The sequence below is a fragment of the Dendropsophus ebraccatus genome, chromosome 7, assembly GCF_027789765.1.
Source record: "Dendropsophus ebraccatus isolate aDenEbr1 chromosome 7, aDenEbr1.pat, whole genome shotgun sequence".
In the NCBI taxonomy this organism is placed as follows: Eukaryota; Metazoa; Chordata; class Amphibia; order Anura; family Hylidae; genus Dendropsophus; species Dendropsophus ebraccatus.
In genome coordinates, this window is record NC_091460.1 from 56,298,005 (window position 1) to 56,318,923 (window position 20,919).

The 20,919-nt window shown below is 45.7% G+C and overlaps 1 protein-coding gene across 4 annotated transcripts; it reads left to right on the plus strand.

Moving 5' to 3' along the window:
• The first annotated feature begins 1,552 nt into the window (after window positions 1-1,552).
• UCHL1 (ubiquitin C-terminal hydrolase L1) lies at window positions 1,553-18,991 on the plus strand. Of its 4 annotated transcripts, XM_069976499.1 has the most exons (9): window positions 2,014-2,222; window positions 2,308-2,319; window positions 5,503-5,631; window positions 7,887-8,037; window positions 10,229-10,314; window positions 12,568-12,615; window positions 16,355-16,421; window positions 17,442-17,500; window positions 18,684-18,991. In XM_069976499.1, exons 1-9 carry the CDS (start codon window positions 2,190-2,192, stop codon window positions 18,765-18,767), a joined length of 669 nt encoding a protein of 222 aa, XP_069832600.1. In that variant the 5' UTR covers window positions 2,014-2,189; the 3' UTR covers window positions 18,768-18,991. The 4 variants fall into 4 exon arrangements, with proteins under 4 accessions (XP_069832602.1, XP_069832600.1, XP_069832601.1 ...); XM_069976501.1 differs by lacking the exons at window positions 2,014-2,222; window positions 2,308-2,319 and adding an exon at window positions 1,553-1,571; XM_069976500.1 differs by lacking the exon at window positions 2,308-2,319 and having other exon boundaries at window positions 2,015-2,222.
• Window positions 18,992-20,919: the final 1,928 nt, after the last annotated feature.

Consider the following 20,919-nt stretch of genomic DNA (forward strand, 5'->3'; position numbering starts at 1 on the left):
CCTGTAAGCAGGATGTACAGTAAGCTGGCCGTACAGCGCTCCCCCCACAGCCTGTCAGCAGGATGTACAGTAAGCTGGCCGTACAGCGGTGCCCTCACAGCCTTTCAGCTGGATGTACAGTAAGCTGGCCGTACAGCGGTGCCCTCACAGCCTGTCAGCTGGATGTACAGTAAGCTGGCCGTACAGCGGTGCCCTCACAGCCTGTAAGCAGGATGTACAGTAAGCTGGCCGTACAGCGGTGCCCTCACAGCCTGTCAGCAGGATGTACAGTAAGCTGGCCGTACAGCGGTGCCCTCACAGCCTGTCAGCAGGATGTACAGTAAGCTGGCCGTACAGCGGTGCCCTCACAGCCTGTCAGCAGGATGTACAGTAAGCTGGCCGTACAGCGGTGCCCCCACAGCCTGTCAGCAGGATGTACAGTAAGCTGGCCGTACAGCGGTGCCCTCACAGCCTGTCAGCTGGATGTACAGTAAGCTGGCCGTACAGCGGTGCCCTCACAGCCTGTCAGCTGGATGTACAGTAAGCTGGCCGTACAGCGGTGCCCTCACAGCCTGTCAGCAGGATGTACAGTAAGCTGGCCGTACAACGGTGCCCTCACAGCCTGTCAGCAGGATGTACAGTAAGCTGGCCGTACAGCGCTCCCCCCACAGCCTGTCAGCAGGATGTACAGTAAGCTGGCCGTACAGCGGTGCCCTCACAGCCTGTCAGCTGGATGTACAGTAAGTTGGCCGTACAGCGGTGCCCTCACAGCCTTTCAGCTGGATGTACAGTAAGCTGGCCGTACAGCGGTGCCCTCACAGCCTGTCAGCTGGATGTACAGTAAGCTGGCCGTACAGCGGTGCCCTCACAGCCTGTAAGCAGGATGTACAGTAAGCTGGCCGTACAGCGGTGCCCTCACAGCCTGTCAGCAGGATGTACAGTAAGCTGGCCGTACAGCGGTGCCCTCACAGCCTGTCAGCAGGCTGTACAGTAAGCTGGCCGTACAGCGGTGCCCTCACAGCCTGTCAGCAGGATGTACAGTAAGCTGGCAGTACAGCGGTGCCCTCACAGCCTGTCAGCTGGATGTACAGTAAGCTGGCCGTACAGCGGTGCCCTCACAGCCTGTCAGCTGGATGTACAGTAAGCTGGCCGTACAGCGGTGCCCTCGCAGCCTGTCAGCAGGATGTACAGTAAGCTGGCCGTACAGCGGTGCCCTCACAGCCTGTCAGCAGGATGTACAGTAAGCTGGCCGTACAGCGGTGCCCTATCAGCCTGTCAGCAGGATGTACAGTAAGCTGGCCGTACAGCGGTGCCCTCACAGCCTGTCAGCAGGATGTACAGTAAGCTGGCCGTACAGCGGTGCCCTCACAGCCTGTCAGCAGGATGTACAGTAAGCTGGCCGTACAGCGGTGCCCTCACAGCCTGTCAGCTGGATGTACAGTAAGTTGGCCGTACAGTGGTGCCCTCACAGCCTGTCAGCAGGATGTATAGTAAGCTGGCCGTACAGCGGTGCCCTCACAGCCTGTCAGCAGGGCGCGGTCCTGTCATGAAGCCCACCATTTTATTCTTCATGGTGGCTCTAGAAATGAATGGTAGGAGCTTCTCCTAGGTGACACTAAACCATTTCACATTAGTCTTTTTGCAGTGTGTTTGTGTTGTATTTTCGCTTTCAGACATGATGTATGGATTGTCGCTTACAAGCACAATGTGCAGGACAAATATTATGACGCGTAAAAGCCGCAGCGCATACAGTGTAGCCAGGGCTCAAATATTTTGGGGCTCCCAAGTACAGGGCAGTCATACTATAGTTGTGTGTGGTGAAGTTATCCAGCAGCAGGTAGGTCACTCAGTCACGGTGTGTCCCCTGCCTGCACCCTGAGGGCCCCCGCACAATAGCGCCGTGTACACACTGACAACAACGTGTTGCGCAGTTACAAATACTCAGCACATTTTCCCGCGCCTCACACCTGCCGCCTGGATCAGAGCCGGCGCCAGGAACAAGCGACTCGGTTCCGTTCTGAAGGGGGGGAAAGATCCGGTTCCAATCAGAATGATGGGTACCAGCTGACTCACTCTCCCCCTCTTCTGGTGATACAGTTGGTACCTATCCTTCCATATAAAAGCAGCCGGGGCGTGTCCCTGTTCTCACTCGGTACAGGCTCGTCTTGAGGAGATCGTGTAGAGGGAACAGCCGCCAGTCAGTCTTCACCATGGCGTTTTTACCTATGGAAATCAACCCTGAGGTAACCATTGAGCCGTCGTCTCTCCTGACAAGTTCTGTGTACACGGGAGGCTTCTGACTCTTGTCTTTTCTTTGTGTCTCCGCAGATGATGAATAAAGTGAGTGGTCGGGCTGAGCATCGTTCTCCATGGCAGCCGCGGCTCCCCGCCGGAGGGTCTGCATGTTGCGCCCATTAATAATGGATGACCCGGCTTAGGGCGCGGTCCATGTGCTGTGTGTGCCGTGCACACCGCTGTGTCATGCCCTGTATATGGCTGTGTGCGGGCGTGTGCCGCTCCTCGCCAGTATGTCTAGTCCTAGATACAAAGCTTTATAGTGAGGTGATCTTAGGTGGCGCTCTAACAAGTGCGTGCGCAATTAGCTCGTGTTCACACAGTGCGTTAATGGGAATTTAAGTGTGGTCAACTGTGACCCCTGTGTTCACACAGTGCAGTTCTGTAACCTGGATGTGTCTCTATCCTGTACTGTTATGTCTAATATCTGTGCACGCAGCTATAAGCTTTCTATAGCTGTTGCTGATGTTAGGATCACTGCTTGCTGTCACAGATTTGTGTAGTCATCCCATGTGCTGGAGAAACAGGCCTGGTCATGTGATCAGTGGGGTTATTCTGTATAGTGTATTTTATAAAACCTTTATGTGCACATGTGGTGGTCCAGCGACAGGGTTGTGTATTTGCACAGTCTGCTTTAGGGTGTGTTCACACTTACAGGATCTGCTGCCGATTTGATGGCCCAGATTAGATCCAAAGTGAATTTGCTGTGGTTCCTGTACTTGTGAATGCACCATTATAAATGGTAACATAGAATTAAACATATAAAAATCCCAAAAAGTTGAAAGGATATTGACTTTTTTTTTTTTTTTTTTTAGGCATAGGTTACCTTTTTAAGGGTGCATTCACATGTAAAGGGTCCACAGTAAATTCTCCTTGGATTTAAGGCTTGGTTCACACTACATTTTTGCAGTCTGTTCTCATTCATTTTTGCAGAAACAGATGGAAACAGATGTGTGTGCATCTGTTTTTCCGTTGAATTCCATTAAAGGATCAAAACATCAGTTTTTTAACATACAAACGTAATCCTCATTTTCGTCTGTTAAAAAAACAATCTGTTTTGAGTTGTTTTTTTTTAATAGAATTCAATAGAAAAGTGGATGCACACACATGCATTCATTTTTGTGAAAAACTGATTGAAAAAATAGTGTGAACCCAGCCTTAGCTGGCCCATCAAACCTGCTGTGAATCCTCAAGGTGTGAACACACCCTTAAAAGGTAACCTTTGCCTAAAAATCAAAACCCTTTCAACTTTTGGGTATTTTTGTATGTCATATCTTTAAGGGTGGGGCTTGGTGGTCCTTCCCAATGTATCCCAGCTGGCACCTGTAGGTGGCTGTGAACCAGTGCAGATTCATTCACCAGCAGCCAAGGATGTGCCTGGATTTAGTAAGGTGTGCCTTAGTTAGACTGGCACTGCTGGTCCTGGCAAGTTGTTCTTCCCTCTGTGCAAGGTCTCACAGGACTGCAATGCTGTAGGTTAGGCTAGGTTCACACTGCGTTTTTGTAATCCGTTTTTTGCAAAAATGGATGGAAAAAACGGATGCATTAGTGTGCATCCGTTTTCATTGGAAAAAAAAATCCCTCTTTAACGGACACAAGAAGTGTCGGCTACGTTTGTGTCCATAAAAAAAGATACGTTTTGATCAGTTTTTAAAAAAAGTCAATAGGAAAACCGATGCGCACAAATGCATCTGTTTTTGCAAAAACGGATTTAAAAAAAATTGCAAAAATGCAGTGTGAACCTAGCCTTAGTTGCAGCTTTTTCCTTCCCTGTTGCAGGTAAATGTAACTTAAATTAATGTAATGTAAGTATACCCTACAAGTATGTACACAATGCAGATCAGTTGCAGAAAACCTGTAGTGTTCCTGTGCCAAAACGGTGCATTGTGACTGTGCCCTTACAGAACTTTCCCATAGCAGCCAGACCTTATAATTTCATCAAAGCAGATGAAGGAAAGAATAAGAAATCTGCCCCAGGGTTCTAGAATGTGTTAAATCTTTTAGTTGTGATCACATGTGTGCACATTACCATAGCTTTGCAATGGTGATCATGTCTCTACCTAAAGTAAATACAGCAGTGGTCGCTCTTAAGTGTTGGTACAACTAAAACTCCCAAAACCCCCTGAAAGCCTCATGCTGTTGTGGGAATTGTAGTTTTGCTAGAGCTGGACAGCCACTGGTTGAGGAGCGTTGTAGTGTAAGTACAATGTTTGATTCCATTCGGTAGCAAGCAGTACTATTGATGGAATACAGAAATTGTGCAAGCTGTGTACATACGTACTAACATTGTTACTCTTGGTTCTGCATGCTGGTGGCAGTATACTAATGCAGTTTCAGTTTTGGCAGAGGACCACCTAATGATACGATCATGTCGCACAGCTCCAGGCTGCTTGCTGTTTATGCTCCAGTCACATACCCTGAACATACAGCTGAAACATAAGTCAGTGAGGTGATATGCTGATGTAAATAGTTGCAAACTTATTGGGGGAGATATGCTAAGCTGGCTTATAGCAACGTCAGGTCCGCTTTAGATCTGCACAAACATCAAGCAAATTTAAAGTGATGTTGCTGCATCTTTGATTCCTGCATAGAAATAGTATACATGAGGAACAGTCACTAGTAGTAGACTGCCTTTAGACCACTAAATTCAATGTGTACTGCAGTACACATCAGCAGTATGAGGGCCTTGGCTGTAGGGAATCACATGGCTCCTTTCCTGTAGACCAGAAGGCAGTGCCACAGCCCTGTACGGTTGTTGGATCAATAGAAGGCACGGCAAGCATCAAGTAATGGTGGTAAAGGCATACTGGGCTTCTCAGCCTCCGTGATTTGCTTGGTCATAGGAAGTCTTCAGTGTCTTGAGGAACCATTTAATGTGCTGCTTTCTAAATTGACTTTTATGCTGCAGTTACAGGAGTTTTTAAATTAAAGTTTTGGGTTATGATAGAAACAGCCCCTGTCGTAAAATGCAATATTGATCTGATCTGCCTTATGGATGCATTGCTAGAGTTACACTGCAGTAGCCCCACCCATCATGGCCTTAATGTTTCCCGGAAAGTGGTGAGCTTGCAGATTATTACTTTGTCCTTAAGTTGACCCTTCAAATACACAAGATTGGCTTCCCAAATAGTATGTCAGTTTTACAATTTGCCAGTTTAATCAATGTTCATGTAGTTTATTGATAGGATTTCATCATGCTTTGTCCCTAAAATGTTTTCTTATTTGCAGTTGCTGACAAAATTCGGTGTCGGCCCAGAAATGAAGCTTGCGGATATTTTGGGGTTTGAGCGCGAGTACCTCAAGTCCTATCTCCCAAAACCCTGTGCTGTGCTGCTTCTCTTCCCACTCTCTCCAGAGGTAGCGTATTGGATTTTATAACCTTATTGTGTGCTGCCTAGTCACACTGGGTGTATAAATCAATGTAGTAACATACAACTTGGTGGAATAGGGAGTTAGCTTGGCTAGTAACGCTGTGGGTGGCTTAGGCTAGGCTCACACTGTGGTTTTTGCAGTTCGCTTAATGTATCGGTCTAAATGGTTACTTTTAACCCCTTAGCGACCCATGACGTATCTTATACGTCATGGTGCCGCTCGGGGTGTTTAGAGCGGGGTCCCGCCTGGACCCCGCTCTGAACGGCGCTGATCCTGGCTGACATGTGCAGCCGGGCAGTGCCTCTATTAGCCGGCGCGGGTCCCGTTGCCGCGCCGGCTAATTAAGCCTCTAAGTGCAGCTGTCAAACCTGACAGCTGCGCTTAGAGGCTTCAGACCTCACGTCCCTGGTGTCTAGTGGGACGGATCTTCCTCCCCCCCCCCCCCCCCCCCCCCCCCCCCCCCCCCCGCGATGCGATCGCGGGGGGAGATCCGTTCTTCTGCCTGTGCCGGGCCTCAGCGTCGGAATGACGCTGATCCCGGCTCGGCAATAGATTGCTATGGCCTGCAGCAGGCCATAGTAATCTATGACCGATCTAATCGATCTTTGCTGTGTATATACACAGCATTGATCTCTGAGAGATCAGTGCTGTCTATATACAAGTCCCCCAGGGGGGCTTCTAGTTACAGTAAAAAAAAGTAAAGTGTTTTTATTAATAAAAAATCCCCTCCCCTAATAAGTCCAAATCACCCCCCTTTTCCCATTTTATAAATATAAATTAAATAAATAAAACATATTTAGTATCACCGCGCGCGTAATCGCCCGAACTATTAATTAATCACATTCCTGATCTCGCACGGTAAACGGCGTCAGCACAAAAAAATTCCAAAGTGCAAAATTGCGCATTTTTGGTCGCATCAAATCCAGAAAAAATGTAATAAAAAACGATCATAAAGTCGTATATGCGCAATCAAGGTACCGATAGAAAGAACACATCATGGCGCAAAAACTGACACCTCACACAGCCCCATAGACCAAAGGATAAAAGCGCTATAAGCCTGGGAATGGAGCGATTTTAAGGAACGTATATTTGTTAACAATGGTTTGAATTTTTTACAGGCCATCAGATACAATATAAGTTATACATGTTATATATCATAGTAATCGTAACGACTTGAGGAACATGCATAACAAGTCAGTTTTACCATAGGACGGACGGCGTAAATGCAAAACTCCCTGAAATCAAAACAAATTAGTTTTTTTTTCAATTTGACAGCGCAAATGATTTTTTTCCGGTTTCGCAGCATATGTTATGGAAAAATAATGCCTCATTGCAAAGTACAATTGGTTTCGCAAAAAATAAGCGCTCATATACGTCTCTAGGTGAAAAAATGCAAGCGCTATGGACTTTTAAACTTAAAATGGAATAAGCAAAAACGAAAATAGGCTTTGACCTTAAGGGGTTAACATACACAAACGTGGTCAGTTGCACTTTTATGTACGCTAAACTTTTTTAATAACTGAAGTCAATGGAAAAATGTATTGCACAAAATTGCATGTTTTTTTTTGACAACTTGAACATTTAACGGACTGCAAAAAAAATGCTAGTGTGAACCCAGCCTTAGCTGCTTTACTTAAAATCTGACAACTTTATAAAGGTTGTGCCCCAGCAGGGCTGTTTACGGTATTGTGGTGCATGGTGTTTCTGATGTGACAACCCCCCCCCCCCCCCCCACCTAAATTTGTTCTCCATGGAGCTGCCAGAGAACAGAGTACAGCACTCATCTTTTTCTGGTGATTCCATAGAGAATGAATAGAGCTGGGGGTCATGCTCTGACCCACAGCTTAATAACACGCCCTGATCTCATACTTGTCCCTAACCTGTGGAAGATTGGGAAATTCCACCAAAGGTGACACTTCTCTTCCGTGCACAGACTAGGTCAGCCCACAGCCTTAACCTCTGTCTAAATTCAGCTTGGAAATCCAAATAGATGCTGTGGTTTAGTCTCTAGTCTGATCTGCATTCAGATGGAAATCTGAAGTATACACTTGATCACACTAGATGTGCGCAAATAGAAAGCTTAAAGATCTTGGCACTATTTGGTGTGTGTGTGGGGGCACACATGTGACCAGAGCCTTGGTGTACAGTATGTTTGGCCCTCTCCAGTTAATGAGTTGTGGGAATATAGTTGCTTTATGTGGCAGTCGTTCTTCAGAGGATATATAATTTTTTTTTATTAGCATAAAGAATTCAGGAAAAGCCAAGCTTGTGAACAGAAGGACAAGAAGCCCGATGACAAAGTGTATTTCATCATACAGACAAAGGAAAACTCCTGTGCACTAGTTGGGCTCATTCATGCTGTAGCCAATAACAAAGACAAGATGACTTTTGGTGAGTGGCCAATCTTTGTGTTTTCAAAGAGTCAGTGTTTTATGCTATTCATGGTTAGGGCCAGGGCTGTGGAGTCAGTAAGCCGCAGCGCTGACTCCTGAATTTTATCAGGACTGACTCCTCCTTCATAAATAGCCAGTCATATACCAGGGGAGTTATTTCTCACACTGGCTCAGGAGCTTCTCCCTAATGTCCTACATGATCCTGGGGCGACTGCTGAGGGAATAAAGGAGGGGTCACACGTAGTGATATAGAGGGGGGTCACAGTGATATAGAAGGTCACTGTGGGGGCACGCACACACATCCTACTGCAGCCATAGCACACAGCCTGCTGCAGTTATAGCATATACACACAGCCTACTGCAGCCATAGAGAGCAGACACGCAGCCATAGAACACCGAAGAAAAACACACAATCTTCTCCCAGAGAACACCACACTGAGGACAGTGGTCACTGCTACACTACTTATGGCTCCTCCTCCCCTATATTACACAGGATATCTCCATATTACACTGCTGTTCATATACAGTCATCCAGGAAGAGAACAGCACATATCTCCCTCCCCCCCCCCCCCCACACAATGAACTCTTCCAGCTCAGAACTTCCATGGCCACCTTTATGTAATAGGGCTAATGTCCTATTAGAATGTTGCTCATAATATATATTCATGAGCAAAACTTGTAAAATTCATGTAAAAAATCAATTCTACATTTTCTAAAGCTTTTTTTAATGCTGGAGTCGGTACATTTTTTTTTTTTTTTTTTTTCCTCCAGCCAAAACTAGCTCAGACTCCAAAGCCCTGGTTAGGGCAACAAAAACCTATGACTGTCTTAGTACAGTGATATGATTATCGCTCAACATCTGCAGAGTTTCAGAGAAATAAGTTGTCTTCGGCTAGCAGTGACAGCCCTTGAAATATGCAAAAACTGCACTAGGAGACTGGAGCCCTTTCTGCAGCTAAGTTAAATCTATAATTTCTCTGAAATGTGCAGCTGTTTGGAGTGCATCATGTACGATTGTCATAAGGGGGCCTCACAATGATCAGTGCCTGGGTCCTGCTGCTTAGCCCCTTCTGATCTCATCTCAATTAAGTGCTTGCAGTGAATTGCTTGCAGCTATGGTGAGTACTGCCTCTTAGAGTAGCAGAGTATAGTATGGACCCCAGCATCTCCTAGTTAGGTAGCTTAAAGGACAACTCCGGCACTGACTTTAAAAAAAAAAACAAGCTCCAGTTGGTGTCTTATGTTCACTTCCTGGTTTGGGCATTCCCATGATGCACTTTGTCTCCTGTGATGTCTAACTCACTCTGTAGAACTGTTAGATGGCTTACATCTTGTTTAGCAAATCAGAGCTGAGCAACCAGTCTGGCAAAGGGAGGCTGGCCTAACAGGGCTTAGACCCGTCTCTCTTGATGTCATTATCACAAAATGGCTGCCACAGAGCAGCCTGGGGTCAACAGTCATTAGGTAAGAATGAGTTTACTTCACTTCCTTGTGGGTGGTTGAGGGGGGAGAAGATGGGGAAGGGGCGCAGATAGGTGATTGAAGCATATTACAGAGTTGTATAACTTTGCACTGGGAAAAAGCTTTTCAATGGAGTTGTCCTTTAATATAGCCCAAGGGAAGTGACCCTGTCCACTTCACAGTATTGGGTAATCTGTGCTGCGTGGTACCATTTGGTGTTTCAGTGGGGCCTGGGTAGAAAAAAATTGAGAAGCCCTGATTTTAAAGGATACCTCATTATTTTACTGTGGCAGGATGCAGCAAAAATCCTGCAGGTAGGTGATCCCTTTCTGACACAAGATATAGTACAGAACTCACAAAATCCAGACCATAACCTTAAATCTCCTACCTCTTCCTAATATGTGAACAAAAATAAACATATTGGGGGAGATTTATCAAACGGAGTAAAGTGAAACTGGCTCAGTTGCCCTTAGCAACCATCAGATTTATTTACCGGTCTGTGGAATGAAAAGGTGGAATCTGGTTGGTTGCTAGGGGCAACTGAGCCAGTTTCATTTTACACCATGTTTGTAAAATCTCCCCTGTTGTATTGCAGCTAATAGGTACCCATACGGCAGATTAAAGGAGAACTTTGGCAAAGTGTAAATACAGGGTAGGCAGGGGGACATAAGGCTATACTTCTCATGCTTCCATGTTTTTGGGTATTGACTGAGGCTGAATTGTTGCAGATAAGGATTCTGTTCTTAAAGACTTTCTTGACAAAACTGCTGATGCCTCTCCAGAGGAAAGGGCCAAACTCCTGGAGGAAAATGAGGTATGGTTCAAAGCCTGAGTTTTGAGATGCATTTTAAATGTGTAGTCATACAAAAAGCATAACCGGTTAATTTCAATCAGTTTGGGGGGGGGGTTCGCTAAGAACCACCCTCATGAAAGCAGTGTCACTTTCCCTGTACAAGGGAAGCTGTGAAATGCCTGTCTGGCAATCCTTGACTGCTGGATAGATGGCTGTAAGCTGAGATCCAAGCAGTAATGAGGATGGGATGGAGGAGGCAAGGTTGTATTTCAGAATCTTGGCAATGCATTACTTACTGTAGAAAAGCTTTTCTCAAGCTGATATGAAAGGTGCCATAAGTCTTAACCCAACAGTCTAAGAGTATCAGCAGTTTGAAACATGAATTACAGCTGACTGATTCACTTTAATTATGCGATCACACTGAGGGATCCAGGTGGATCACTGCACATTCCACTACTCGCCTGTGCATCTGTCTGACTCCTTTCTATGGTCGGGCAAATACTGAATTGACATGTCATTTCTTTGGGAAGATGGAAGAATATGCCCTACCATAGAATGGAGTCTATGGCACGGGTGGAGATGCGAGCAGCAGGTCATCCACCTGGATTTCTCAGTTTGCACCCACCCTTTTGTAGCAAGTTCAAGAACTTAGGGTGAACTTTCTGCTGCAGGTTAGTGGGGTGTAATCACCTTTACTCTGAATGTGGGTTTAAAGAAATACTGTATCCCCAGGCACACGGCTTGTAGTCTCTATTTGATGAAAATTAGTCTTTCCCAAGTATTTTAAAATGCACCTGGTGCCTTGGTTAGGGTAAAATAAATCCTGTGCACTAGGCCTGTGGTGTGCCTCCTTTCTTCCTCCCACCCTTATTAGGAATGCCCCCAGGATTTCTCCTATTCACTGCTTGTTTAAATTGTGCCACTCCTCATTGACTTGGTTGCTGCAACTGGGAGCACTTTTTTAAAGACCTGATTGTGAAGACTTGCCCTCGGACTGCCAGTGGGTTGGTGGATAAACGATCTCTTTAAGCATGGCATTCAATTCAAAGTTACTATCAGATCTTGAATGTGTGAACCAGCCCTTCAGGTGGCCATCCACCTATAATAGCCTAGCAATTGCCCATCTGTCCCTTCTGTCCAGTCCCTGTACACAAAAACCTATAGCATGGCTGAGCAGTCCTGTGGGATGGTAAAGCCACAGCCAGGGCTTTGGCTGCAGCTTCTCTCCCACAAAGAAATCACTGCCTGACCCCCATTCCTAACATCTCTTGGTAGACTGTATAAGGTTGTATGGGGGGCCTCACAACTAACAGCCAAACCCTAAGGGCCCGTTCACGCTAAGCAAAGCTAGTGGAGTTCCATGGTTAAGCTCCCCGATGCACAATCCTGCCTGCCTCCATGTCTGTCTCTATGGGATAGCTCATGCTCCTCTGCTCAGTTGTCAATGTCAATTCTTTGAGCACAGAGCAGTGGCGCACAAGCCATCTCAAGACAGAGGCAGGCAGAACTGCAGCGAGGAGCTCCCCCACAGATCTCGGCCTGTCTTGCTCAGTGTGAACATACCTTAAGCTTTCAGTTTGGAGGAAACTGGTGAATGCTCTGACCAGCCAGATTTGTCAGTGCCAGTGTAGAGTCACTTATTTCAAGGTGAAGTTTACTGAAAATCAAACAATGGAAGAAATTGGCTGCAAATGTTAGACTAGTCACTACTAGAGATGAGCGAACCTCGAGCATGCTCGAGTCGATCCAAACCCGAACTTTCAGCATTTGATTAGCGGTGGCTGAAGAACTTAAATAAAGCCTTAAGGCTATGTGGAAATCATGGATATAGTCATTGGCTGTATCCATGTTTTCCAGACTACCTTAGAGCTTTATCAAAGTTCAGCAGCCCCCGCTAATCAAATACCGAACGTTCGGGTTTGGATCGACTTGAACCCGAACCCGGTTCGCTCATCTCTAGTCACTACTGAATGTCCATATAATGGTAATGTACAAATTCTGTGCATCTGAGATGGCTGTACACTGGATGACTGAGCTGGGGAAGGTAGTCACCAGACTAGCAATGTATCCCCTCATAACAGAATAACACATTTACCCATAGAAGTACATTTAGCTTGTTACTGAGGGATAGTGGTGAATGTTTGTGGACCATAAGAATACTAGTGTCTGACTGCAAACTTACACACTGTACATATAATAATGGCATGAAAAATGGTAAGTGCTCTGTAGCAATATGGTCACATTTTTCCTTAACAAATGCACTTTGTCTCCCAGCCTCTGAAGTCTGATTATAATGCCATTGCTGCAGAAGGACAGTGCAGGGTAAGTATTTATGTATCTGATTTCATGTAACTCTCCTAGTAAACACATCAGTGTTTGATGTATTTAAAATATCAAAGTTGAATCACACTGATATTTGCACTACTGGAGCTGGGTATTGTATTTGGTTATGTAAAACTTGTAAATACCGCTACCTTTTAAAGCTATTAAAAGCATGACCTTTAACTTTCAGATTAAAGAAGCCACTGTGGTTTGCCAGGGTCTCTAGCCAGCAATACAATGTTTAAAATGTAGAGATGAGTGAACTTCTGTAAACTTAGGTTTGGCATGTTCGCCAAACTTTGGCATAGTTTAATTAGAGTGGTTCTTTTAAGGTTTGGACAAACCCGAAGGACTGCATCTACTATAGTGAAACAATCGGGGCTCATTTGCAGTGAAAACATGTGCAAAATGTGATTTTATTTATTTTTTTTTTCTTCATTGCAAAAAAGGTGCTCTTTAATGTTGCATTGCTTTCAATGGGTGTAGGAGCACTCTTTGCGCATTTCTGCTTATGCTTTTACTGCATACCACCACACGTGCACAAATGCATTAAAATCAGCCCCAGAAAAGCCTGCTAAACACCAATAGAAAGTGGTTTCTACATGTTTCGGCCCCTGTTGAGCTGCTTCCCGGCCCCTGGGTTTCCTCCACAGCATGAAAAGGGAAGAATGATGACCGGTTGGCAGGATGGTGCAAATGATCAAGAGCTAGCCGCATACCCAGAGTCTGGCCATCCACAAGTGCTCCTGCGGTGGCCTGAAGAGGCTCGCTCATCACCACTGCTCAGCTACAGGGAGGCAGTCTGGCTCAATATGGCTTTCCAGTTTGAAATGACTGGAGTGTAGTAGTTCCAGAGGCAGTCAAGCCATACAGTGTATGCAGCAATCAATGTCAAGCTTGCCAGAGCCCCCTCATAGTACCTTACTGGCAGAAGTTAATTTCCAGGCTGTTGACCACCTCACGACTATAGGAACTGGTTTACGGAAAAGAGCATGGTTGGCCAGTACAAAGGTGCCGAACCCAGGAGAGCAGAAAAGCCGCAATGTAAAATCTCCAGTACAGCTCTGTGCATTTAGTCACTCTTGAACCTGGTGAGGAGGTGGAGTACAAAACTATGCATGGCCATGTGGATGGTGGGCTGCAGCAATCGCCTGGCTGGTTCTGCCCCTGGAACCTCGTCAGCAGAACCTAAAGTGTGGGAGGAAGATCCACTACAGCCTGCGCAGGCCCTGCTGTACACTTAAGGGTCTATTCAAGACTGCCAGGCGAAGAAGCTATCCCTAAAGCATCTGAATTTACCTTACCAGTCCCTCCTACTTCTAACAATGTTTAACACCATCTTGCTCCCTCTTGTGGCAGTCTTTCAACCAGAAGGTGTCTTCCACCATAATGCTATCACTTCTACATCTACGGCATCCGGTCTGTTCCATCAGGTTTAATAGGATGTAGTGATGTCACGATACCAGAATTGAGTTCGATACCGATACCAGTTTTATTTTGATACTCTATACTAATAAAGTTTAAACTTAAAAACAAATGCAAATCCAACATCTTTGTGCACTACAACTCCCACCATCAGCTAGTTCGGTATCCTATATTTCGGGAGACCCCTTTGAGTCTGTGGTGGTTGCAATGCATTGCCCACAGGTTAGTTAAAGATGTAAAAAGCATGCAACAAATAACAATACCGCAGCATGTGAACACGGCTGCAACTGGCCAGTAACTTGTCATAACAGATTGCAAAGGATCCAGATAATAAGAGTTATATATATACTGTAAGTGTCTGTACGTATTGTGGCACTGCAGCGAGTCTATGCACAGCACCAGGGTTGGCACAATGTACATGGGAGAGACTGCCACAAAATCAGATATTGCAATGCCATAGAGGGGAAAGAGACGGATAGTTAGATGGGTACAGATACTCTGCAGCACTCCAGATAAGTTGAAAAAAAGTAACTTTATTCCGTCAAGAAACAATGCACAGCAAACAAGGTAAATACACAAGACGTTTTGGCGTACCTTATGCAGTTTTCAACTTAAGTCACCTTTTTTTTTTTGTTTTTTTTTTTCTTTTTCCTTCAATCTGGAGTGCTGCAGAGTATCTGTATGTCGCTGACTTTGGTCTGTGGTCTAGGACCCATCTGCTGGCATCCTCATGTGTTTTTACCCAGAGATGGATAATACAGAGTAGATGTGAAAATAGCAGAGCACTTAGGGCCCTATTCCACTGGACGATTATCGTTCAGATTATCGTTAAATCGTTCGAATCTAAACGATAATCGTTCGGTTGAAATGCAGTTAACGATTAACGACCGAACGAGAAATCGTTGATCGCTTTAAAAGACCTGGACCTATTTTTATCGTTGCTCGTTCGCAAATCGTTCGCGTTGAATAAGACATCGTTCGGTCGTTCGCAATAGATACGAATGCAATAGCGAATAAATAGCGAAGAAAAAACGATCGCAATTACGATCATAAGTAACGATTATCGTTCAATGGAAATGAGTGAACGTTTTCAGGTCTTTCGCAATAGTGGTCGTTTGAGATCGTTAATGATATGCAAACGATAATCGTTTGGTGGAATAGGGCCCTTACACTGACTGGACACAAGGAAAGAGGGCAAGAAGCCAGAGGAAACTAGTAATGTAATCAGAGAATGATCAGGCTTACAGCAGGGTATCGTGGATGCTGCACAGGGAGGCTGTGGAGGAGAAAGACACTGCCTGGGCAGCACGGCCTGTGCTATGGAGAACGCCGCTGCAGCTGCCTCACATGCAGGCTGTCGGTCAGCTGCAGCGTTATCTTCAGGCTCCCTGCTTCCCGGTCAGTGTGATTTCCCCTGGACACTATCTGCACTGGAATGCAGTTTTTAATAAAATGAAGGCTGCACTGATGTGACAGGGTTACATCCCCCCCTATAGCCAGAGTTGAACCCCCACCAGTCACCCCCACATTACTGATGTCCGCACTGACAGCTCCGGACTCCCCCACTTTACAGCTGCGCTGGACATTGGAGTGGCCGCATCTCCTCCTCAGGGGGCCCCGCTCAGCAGACCCCTGCTACATATGGAGCGGCTTGGGAAGGGGGTTAAATGCCGCTGTCAGTTGTGACAGCTGCATCTACCCTGTAAAATAGCCGGCACTAGCAATCGCTATTTGAATTTGGCGCTGCAGGAAGTGGAGTGCTCATGGGTGGAGGTGACACTAGGACAGGGGGCGGCACACAGAACATGGCCGGCGCTCGGGTAGCTGCCGGCTGCATTCTCTGCTCTATACTTTGTTAAGATGCATTATTATGCAGCTACATAGTATTGATACCTGAAAATCCTGATAACCGAACCGTATTTTTGCCCAAAATATCAATAGTATCGCTATTTCGTTGCATTGTGATTCACTAATAGGATGCCCAGATGTCCCAAGGTCCACAGATCAAGGTCTGGGCCCTGCATAAGGGACTTGCCCAGTAGGTATATTTAGAGCCTGTTATGCACATTTTAAGCAGTTCTGCTTTATGTAGGCCCAATTGGGAAATTGTGGGAGTTTTAAACTTGTGCCATGTTGGAAACATGTAGTTAAGAAATGTTCCTGGTCTTTACACTATGTATATGGCAGTAAAACTCAGTTCACTCATCTTTACTCAGAAGGCTTGGTTGTGGATCTGGGCGTCTTGTGTACATATATTAAGGGATATATATGACTTGTTTTCATTGAAATTACAGATTTTGTTTTGCTTTTTCAGCCCACTGAAGGTGTTCATTTCCACTTGGTGGTGTTCACAGCTGTGAATGGACGTCTCTATGAGCTTGGTAAGGATGGATTCTACAGCTGTTCTAGATGCCTAAAGAGATTTGGGTACATAGCATTATGCTACAGCTCTGGTTTGCTAGGGCTGCAAAAATGACAAGGTGCACCATACACTTCAGTCCAGTGACAGGGCTCTTGTCCACCCCATTCCCCTAATGACAATCTGCTGATCCGGATGCTGGCGCTTCACAGGAGCCTGACAGAATCCTAGTACTTATGAATTCTCTGGTCTTTTTAGATTAAAGTGTCACTTAAAATTTATTTTTTTCCCCCAGAAATCAATAGTACAGGTGATTTTAAGAAACTTTTGTAATTGGGTTTATTAGCCAAAAAATGCATTTTTATCATGAACAGTTGACTTGTCTATGGTGAGCGGTGGAGGGAGATGAGGCACCAATATAGGACAACAGAGTTATATTTACAGCTACATCACAGCTATCTCATCTGACAGTCAGCTCTGACCTCTGAATACAGCTTTCAGTGTTATCCTTTGTTCTCTGCTGACCTCCTTCCTCCCCTTCTCCTGTTCATAGAACACAGTCCGACTGGTGTAAGTCAATATTTCCTGATAATGAGCAGTGAATGAGAGGGGAGGGGGGGCCTTGGGGAAAGTCTTTAAATGCAGATAATGGAATATTTGTAATTGGGTTTATTAGGCAAAGTTTCTTAATTGCCTAGACTTGATTTCTGCAAAAAAAAACTACAGTGACTAAATTTAGTTTGAAAATTAGAGAAAATATGTGATTTTCCTTTAAAGCCCAAACAGCTATTTAATCTGCATGAAAGGTTTAAAGGGGTTTTCTAGGATTAAAAAGCTACCTGCAAAAAAGCATGTGTCTTCAGGTTGTGTGGTATTACATCTTGGCTCAATTCAGAGCTGCAAGGCCACAATCAAACTGGACAAGAGGGGCTGCATTTGAAAGATTGGGTTGTGTAAAGGGCCAATAGTGTTCCTTTAACTTAGCCCTCTACACTAGTGACAGATCATGAATTGAGTTCACAACTTATTTTACTTTTAATAGATGGATTGACTGCAAAACCAATTGACCATGGTCCTACTTCTGAAGAAACTCTACTGGAGGTAAGAATGTAACCAAGAAATATTTTGGTTTTATGTTAGTATTTTTTCTTTACTAAAATCAGGAGTGGAACTTACAGGGCAAAATTATAATGGAAAGATTTGCACAGCTTGGGAGAAATTTATGAAAGGGTATAAATATACACCTGGTGTAAACTGCCCACAGCAACCAATCACAGCTCCCTTCATTTACCAGAGCTGAAAGCTGAGCAGGCAGTGATTGGTTGCTGTGGGCAGTTTGTACCAGTCCAGATTTTACATTGTGGGCAGTTTGTACCAGTCCAGATTTTACACCTGTAGAACATAGTCCATTAAGGACAGTAGGTTAATAACACATGCTAATGCACAAAGTTCACTAAAGCGAACTTTGTGCATTAGCACAAACCACTTGTACCTTTGGATAGCTGCTTTTAATCCAAGATCTGTCCTGGGGTCCGTTCAGTAGGTGATGCAGTTATTGTCCTAAACTTTTAAACTGGCAGCCCCGTGCCCAACGGGCTTGGCCTAGATTGTGTATGCATTAGGCTGGCGCAACCTCTGTCCCTCAGAAAATATTCCTGGAGCATTCCTATTAATCACCTGTCAGCACGGCACATGGGCTGCATCGTTAAGCACCTGTGCAGTGTTCATTAGGAAAGCCCCAAGAACATTTTCTCATGTCTGAAGAGGGACGGAGGGGTGGTGCAAAGTTAGGGCACAGATTCTCAAAGGCACGGCCGTTTGGCACAGGGCTACAGCGTTGAAAGTTGTTTTAAGACAATAAGGCTAGGCTCACACTGCGTTTTTGCAAAAAACATGCATTTGTGTGAATCTGTTTTTCCATTGACTTCCATTGTAAAAATAAAAAAAAAAATTTTTTACGGACACATGTAGCTGACACTATTGTGTCGGTTAAGAAAACTGATCCATTTTGATTTTTTTTTTTTACAATGGAAGTCAATAGAAAAATGGATGCACACAAATGCATTTATATTTTTTTCATCTGTTCATCTGGTTTTTGCAAATAAAACTGATTGCAAAAACGCAGTGTGAACCTAGCCTAACTGCATCACCTGCTGAACGGACCCCAGGACAGATCTTGGATTAAAAGCCGCTATCTGAAGGTACAAGTGGTTTGAGGAGGACTGTGGGTACAGAATTGCTTTAAATTGAAATCCGTTATAACAATTACCTTTTTTTCTTCTAGGATGCTGGCAAGATCTGCAAGCAGTTTACAGAGCGTGAGAAGGACGATGTTCACTTTTCATCCGTGGCTCTGGTCAAGGCTTAATAACCTGTTAACCTTCTAGATATCCCTTTAGTTTGGTTCCTAACAGTTTCTGCTTTGTTCTACCTGTTAAATGTTTCACAAACTTGCTGCTCCAGCAGGATGTTATGGAATTGCTTTACAACACAAGCTCTTGGCTTTGTAGATCAGTCTTGCTATGGTTTTGTGCTGTACAAACTTTCACCTCTTTGCAGCACTTGAGCTGAATTAAAAATTGTTTTGGAGAACTGTTTTGTTATTTATATTAAGCCTGTGGGAATCGTAATGTGTGGTGCATTGGAGATATCTTTAGGGTCTTTTATACGGGCAGATTATTAGCCAGAAGCATTGCTAGAAACGGGTGTTTTTCCGCTAGGCTGATCTGTCGCTTAACCTCTTAAGGACCCATGACGTACCGGCACGTCATGGATCACTGTCACTTAAGGACCCATGACGTACCGGTACGTCAGCCCTTTAAACGGGCGCCGCGGCCGGCCGGGTCCCGATCGGTGGAGAGAGCCTGCTATAATACATAGCAGGCCATCTCTCCCTGTCGGCATGGAGGGTTGTTAACCCCCCCCCATGCCGACCGCCGCTATTGGCTGATAAGCCCATAGCGGCGATCGGAACCTTTCCGGGCCATCAGTGGCCCGATGACCCGGAAAAAAATGGCGGTCGGTGCTGTCCGAGGACGGCACCGACCGCCATTACTGTAAAAAGTAATGGTGGTCACGGTACCACCGTCCCGATCGCCGTGAACGGCCGGCCGTTCACGGCGATCAAAGTCCCCACAAGTAATAAATACCTGCTCCGGACCCCTCAGCTAGGTAGCTGAGGGGTCTGGAGCAGGTATTTGTACATTACTCACCTGTCCCGGGGTCCTGATCGGCGTCTTCCGGGTTCCCGGCATCCTCTTCATCTTGTCGGGACTTCGGCTTCTTCCGTGAGTCCCGATCGTCTGTTTCCGGCTCCAGCGTCTTTTTTCGTATTTTTCCGGCTCCAGCGTCGTCTATTTTCGGATCTTGCGCTCTGCTGCCCCCTAGCGGCTGATAAGTGTAATACACGTATCAGCCACTACAGGGATGTTCAGAATGTAGTAAAAAAAAAAAAATTTTCCCAATTTTTTTTTTCCTATTTTCCGCACCCTATCGCCGCTGAGTGTTGATCAGCATCGCACGAAAGTGCGCTGCTAATCAGCAACTCCTCCTTTTTGGCGTAGGGTGGTTTTTTTTTATATTCTACTGCCATGGTCTGCTGATAAGTGCCGAACATAAGTGCGGCATTCATCAGCAACACCATTTTTGGCGTAGGTTTTTTTGTATACTTACTGTAAAAAACACGTAAAAAAACACTACATTACACCACACTACATTGAATAAAGTTTTACACTACACCACTACATACCCCATATACCAATCCCCATGTAAAGATGGCCCCCAGGGTGTTTTCGGTGTCGGACGCATACATTATTATTGCCTCCGACACCAAAACAGCCAGTGAGGATGAATGGGGGGTCCTTCGTTCCTCCATTCATCCTCATCCTCCTCATCATCCAGTGACGTGTCTGGGGGTAGCGTAGCGTACGCTGCCCCCCAGACACGTCTTTTCCGCCAGTACCGTCCCAATAAGAGATGACGGTATGGCGTGAAATTCTACAAACTCTGTGAGAGTACCTCAGGGTACACTTACAGATTTAGGGTACGTGCACACTGCGGAATGGCGAAGGATAACCCCTTTGTGCATTCCGCAGCTGGCACCCACCGGCGGACTGATGCAGGGGCGCGTCTCCGCCCGTGTCATAGACTCTATCCTATGCATGGGCGGATTCCATCATCCGTCATTCCATCAACACGTTGGACGCAGAGCGGAATCCGCCCGTATAGAATGGAGTCTACGACACGGACGGAGACGTGCGCCTGCATCAGTCCGCCGGCGGGTGCCAACTGCGGAATGCACAAAGGGTTATCCTTCGCGATTCCGCAGTGTGCACGTACCCTTAGTGTATGAAGGAAGGGACACTCGAATCCAGCCCCCAGATGCCCACTTCCCCCCCCCCCCCATCCTTGGAGTTAGTGGGGAGATTGTCCGGGAACTGATCTTCCCACTGCTGGATAAAGGTTACCACCTGTACGGGGATAACTTTTATACCAGCACCCCCTCTTCCGGTCCCTCGCTG

Bases quoted from the DNA above. Each gene is read 5' to 3' on its own strand.
- UCHL1 (XM_069976499.1), top strand. From the start codon at position 2,190: ATGGCGTTTTTACCTATGGAAATCAACCCTGAG. The intron at 8,038-10,228 runs GTGAGTGGCCAA...GAATTGTTGCAG, and splicing joins CAAAGACAAGATGACTTTTG to ATAAGGATTCTGTTCTTAAA. The intron at 16,422-17,441 runs GTAAGGATGGAT...TACTTTTAATAG, and splicing joins TGGACGTCTCTATGAGCTTG to ATGGATTGACTGCAAAACCA.